General features: G+C 65.7%; 1 protein-coding gene across 3 annotated transcripts in view; it reads left to right on the top strand.

The window, feature by feature from the left end:
• Positions 1–4,895, top strand: part of USP2 (ubiquitin specific peptidase 2) — a 16,388-nt gene that overhangs the window by 10,339 nt on the left and 1,154 nt on the right. For 2 of the 3 annotated variants that reach the window (XM_014940000.1, XM_014940001.1), the window contains exons 3-11: positions 2,704–2,754; positions 3,048–3,171; positions 3,474–3,585; positions 3,664–3,774; positions 3,942–4,006; positions 4,100–4,203; positions 4,281–4,361; positions 4,501–4,579; positions 4,684–4,791. In XM_014940000.1, coding sequence (XP_014795486.1) covers positions 2,704–2,754; positions 3,048–3,171; positions 3,474–3,585; positions 3,664–3,774; positions 3,942–4,006; positions 4,100–4,203; positions 4,281–4,361; positions 4,501–4,579; positions 4,684–4,791 — 835 coding nt within the window. Of the gene's footprint in view, positions 1–6; positions 134–2,703; positions 2,755–3,047; positions 3,172–3,473; positions 3,586–3,663; positions 3,775–3,941; positions 4,007–4,099; positions 4,204–4,280; positions 4,362–4,500; positions 4,580–4,683; positions 4,792–4,895 lie in introns of those variants that run through there. The other variant, XM_014940002.1, reaches the window with a different exon arrangement.

The following is a 4,895-nucleotide window of genomic DNA, read 5'->3' as shown; positions in this document are numbered from 1 at the left end:
CTCCTACACCGTGACGCTGCCCGAGGAGCCCCCCGCGCTCCCCGACCTTCACAAGGACCTGCGGCCCCGCACCTCCATGCCGGGGTCCCTGCTGGTCTCCACCTTCGTCGGGCTTGTCCTCAACAAGACCAAGGTAGGAGCGCTGCGGCCGCCGGCAACCCCTGCCCTCCGGATGGGGGGCAGAGGAGGGGGCGTGGGGAGGGGGCGGCCCCTGCCCTCGCCAGGGAGCGTGGGGCACCCGGTGGCATCCCCCGTGGCGGAGGATGGGGTGCCGGGGGGCTGTGGGGCCGGGGAGCCCCGGTGTCCTGCAGGAGGGTCAGGGAGTAGGTGAGAGCACGTGTCCGGCCGGGTCGCTGTCCCAGCCCTGCTCCCGCCGTGACCTTGGTGGAGTGCCCAGCCTGCCCGCGGGGAGAGGGCTCCTGGCCGCGTTAGCCCCTGGACAGTGTCACCGGGCTGAGCCTGGCTGTCCTGGGGGCCACAGAGCCGGCGGGGGGACAGCGGCGGCGGGGGGCCGGGAGGGCAGGGTCTGGGCACATATGTAAGTCTGGCCGCCCCGGCTCTCCTGCTGCCGAGCACTTGGCGTGTGGACGTGGATGGGACAGCCCGGGTCCTGTCCCCCGTCCCCATCCCCTGTCCCCCGTCCCCCTCCTGCAGTGCAGCCTCGGGGACTCCCCAGCCGCCGCCGCGTGAGCCAGCTCTCCTTCGCCGCCTCTGAGCAGTGCCGTGTCCTAGATAAAGCCCCGGACGGACGGTGGGGATTAGCTGGAGTTGAGTCACCCAGGGGAGGGAAAACCAGGGGGGAAATAAGACCTCGGTGCACGCAGGCTTGTGCCACAGCATGGGGGCACCTGGTGGGCACCTCACCCCTGTCCCAGCCCTCCCCTGGGGTTGCTCCAGCCCCTGGGAGGGGAGCCCGGGTCCTGGCCTGGCCAGGCAGCGGGCAGATGTCAGGTCTGTGGGGAGGTTTGCACCCACATTGGCAGCACGCTCCGGTCCCTCCTGGCACACAGCGGGAGCTGCCCAACCAGGGCAACTGGACGAGCAGGGAACTGGAGAGCATCCTGGTGGGGATGGCTGGGGCACACTGGGGCAGCTCCCAGGTGTTGCTGCTACTTCTCTTGGCACTGTGACCTCCCCTGCAATAGGCACGGGGACACAAGCAGCGAGCCTGGGGTCAGCCCCTACAGGAGATGTGGGCTGTTGGGACGCAGACCCACCTCTCCTGCTGCCCGCTCAGCCCCGTCTGCTCAGGGACCTGAGCCAGGCCAGCTCTTCCAGCTGTGGTGTGGCACTGACCTGCCACAGCTTGCCGGCACCCCTTGTCGGCTGAGCCTGCCCCCAGCCCCCAGGATAGGAGGTGGCGTTGCCTGTCGCTTTTGCACAGCACCCCCAGCACTGAGCGCCACGTCCGGCCGTGTCTGGGGACAGCCCTGTGCGCTGGGCACTGAGGGGGCACTCACGTGGCACACAGGGTACCCGCTCAGTCTGGTGGAGCCGCGTGTGCCTGCACCGGGCGGCCGAGCCCCTCCTGGTGCTGGGCTCCCCTGCGGTGGGTGATGCCTGCACCGTCGCTAAGGAGCACGTGTAACTGGATCTGGGTTATTTTGGGCTGCTGTCAGGGCTGGGTGCTCAGCACCTCCCACACACACACCAGCTGCTGCTATTTTGGAGCTGCTGGGCCCCCTCCCCTCCTCTCCTCCTCCCCCTCCTCACGCCCGGGGTGGGCAGCTGGGGCGTTTTACCTGAGGATCCTTAAATTCTGGCCAGGCTGGGGGGGCACGATCAGCACTCTGACCCCACGAGCCCTGTTGGCCGCCCACCCTGCTCCATGCATGGCTTTGGGGAGGTTTGTCCCACCACGACCCTCTGTGCCAGGCTTGTGGGCTCCCACCGCTTGTCTCCACCAGCACCAGTCCCCATTCCTGGGAGAGGGGTGGGCAGCCCCATGGCTCCCCAGACCCCTCCGTGCTCTCGGTCTCTCCAGCAAAGAGTGGCGATGCCTCCTGGCCCTAGCACCCAGTTACCCATGCCCATCTCTGCGTGGCGTGAGCCTGTCCAGCTCAGGATGTAGCTGGGCACCTGGAAGAGCCCTGTGGCACAGGCTCAGCACAGCCAGGCCAGTGAGCAGCTGGGAGGGCACTGCTGGGCAAGCAGCCACATCCCCTGGGCTGACTGGTGCAGGGCTGGGCTTGCGTCTTCCCAGGTGGACTTTATCCTGCAAAATAGCTGTGCCAAAGCCTGGGCCGTGCTTGTGCCGGGTTTCTGGGAGGGGATACCCAGCATGGACAAGGTGGGCACCGTGCACCTCTTGTAGCTGTGGGGCAGGCATGGGGCACTGCCACCCCCCAGCTTCCCAGGGCACAGTGCTGACAAGGGGAGGCAGCAGGGGTGGCTGGCCTGGCCTGCAGCACAGGGCATGGGGCAGCAGTGCCACCAGGCAGGGAGGACTTTGAGCCCCACATGTTGTCCTGGGCCAGGGAGCCAAGAAGCAGCAGCAGCCAAGCAAGTGGGATGGGGCAGGCCAGTAGTGGCTTCCCACCATATCCTCGGCCACGGTCCTGCAGGCAACTGGTGCAGAGCGCAGCTGCCTCTGCCTGCACTTGAGGGTATGCTCCACGTGGATGCCCGTGGCACCATGGGCTGCCCACAGACACAACCAGCCTGTGCCGGGCACCGTCTCAGCCCTGTTCCCTCTCTCTGCAGAGCTCCAAGGCAGTGCAGGGACTGACCGGCTTGCGAAACCTCGGCAATACGGTGAGTGCTTACCCGGGCACCTGGCTGTGCAGCCCCAGCTCACACCCTGCTCTTCTCTGGGCACATCTGTGGGGCAACAGGAAGCTCTGTCCCTTTGCCTTGACCCCAGCACCCACACTCCCACCCCAGCAGTTCCCTGCACCCTGCTCCCAACGGTGCTGGCAGAGGAAGATGTTCCTGTGCTCTGCACTGCTTCATCCTCATCCTCTGCCCACCCGCCCCAGGTGTCCCCCTGCCACCGCCTGCCTCTCTCTGCCTCCCGTTGCCATGGTTTTCTCTTCTGCCTCCCCCAGTGCTTCATGAACTCCATCCTGCAGTGCCTGAGCAACACCAAGGAGCTGCGGGATTACTGCCTGCAGAACCAGTACCTGCGGGACCTCAACAACAACAGCCGCATGCGCACCGCGCTCATGACAGGTAACGGTCAATCCTGGCCACACACCTGGTGGGGCTACTGTGCCTCCTGCCCCACGGCACATCCTCTCTGCCCTGGGGACACCCCCCAGAGGTCGGTGCTTCTCCCCAGCCTTGCCGGGCCAGGTGCAGTGCTGTGGGTGCCCAGCCAGTGGGAGGATAGGGTCCCCTCTCTCGAGGGGAGAGGGATGGCCACAGGGACGCCAGAGCAGGGTGCTGAGCTCTCCCTGGGAAGGCAGGGTGACGCCATGCTACCAGGGCTACCCCAGGCCAGCTGTGCCACGGACCTGCCTCTCTGCCCACAGAGTTTGCAAAGCTGATTCAGCTGCTCTGGACCTCGTCCCCCAACGACAGCGTGAGCCCCTCCGAGTTCAAGACGCAGATCCAGAGATACGCCCCCCGCTTCGTCGGCTACAAGTAAGGGGTGTTGACGTGGGGGTGGCAGGGTGACTGAGCCCCTGCCACCACTCACTGGCCATGCCCTGTGTCTTGCAGCCAGCAGGATGCACAGGAGTTCCTGCGGTTCCTCCTCGACGGGCTGCACAGCGAGGTGAACCGTGTGCTGGTGCGGCCGCGGGCCAGCACGGACACCCTGGACCACCTCCCGTAAGTGCTGGCTGGGCCGGAGGCAGTGGACAAGCCTGACGGACAAGCTCACTGCTTGCAAGCCTGGCCCAGGGACAGTGATCACACGGGTCCCTCGGGGCTGGACTGCAGGGGCTGGTGTCCCCCAGGCCACAATCAGTACCGCTCTGTCTCCCCATCCCTTGCAGTGACGATGAGAAGAGCCGCCAGATGTGGAGGAGGTACCAGGAGAGGGAGGACAGCCGCATCAGTGGTGAGCAGGGCCGTGAGGAGAGCAGGGCAGGGCTTGGATGGGAGTGGGGCTGGGAACTGGGAGTCTCACCCTGCTTTGTCCCATCCCCACCAGACCTCTTCGTTGGGCAGCTGAAGAGTTCACTGACCTGCAGCGAGTGCGGCTACTGCTCCACAGCCTTCGACCCCTTCTGGGACTTGTCCCTGCCCATCCCCAAGGTAAGAGGTTCTTGCCGACCTCCGGCCCCCTGCCCCCTGCCCTGCCCCTGTCCCTGACCCGCACTGTGCTCCCACAGAAAGGCTACGGGGAGGTGACCCTCATGGACTGCCTACGGCTCTTCACCAAAGAGGATGTGTTGGATGGAGACGAGAAACCGGTACGGGGTGTGGGGCACGGGGACAAATGGGCTTGCCTTGGTGCAGCCTGAGCCCCTTTCCCTCCATGCCTGTGTTGCCAGGACTGTGGGCTTGGTGCTCTGCTGTAACCCTCCCGCTCATGCTGTTTGTCTCCCACAGACGTGTTGTCGCTGCAAAGCCAGGACAAGGTGCACAAAGAAATTCAGCATCCAGAAGTTCCCCAAGATCCTGGTGCTTCGTATCCTTCAGGCGGAGGGGCAGGGCCAGGGGGTGCTGGTGGGTGGGCAGGTGGTCCCTTGCATGCTCCTCTTTGTCTCTTGGCTCCTTGACATGCCCGTCTAGACCTGAAGCGCTTCTCAGAGTCCAGGATACGAGTGAGCAAGCTCACCACCTTCGTCAACTTCCAACTGAAGGACCTGGACCTCCGGGAGTTTGCCTCACAGAGCTGCAGTGAGTGCCAAGCCCCGCGTGGCTCCAGCCTAGCCCTGAGTTCCCAGTGGCTCCTGGCTGGGTCCTTCATGGCCCCCAGGGTGCTGCAGCCTGGGGGGGGGGGG

This window comes from Calidris pugnax, unplaced genomic scaffold, assembly GCF_001431845.1.
Source record: "Calidris pugnax isolate Ruff unplaced genomic scaffold, ASM143184v1 scaffold92, whole genome shotgun sequence".
Classification (NCBI taxonomy): Eukaryota; Metazoa; Chordata; class Aves; order Charadriiformes; family Scolopacidae; genus Calidris; species Calidris pugnax.
The sequence above is the reverse complement of the archived record's forward strand: the minus strand, read 5'-3'. Positions and strand labels throughout refer to the sequence as shown.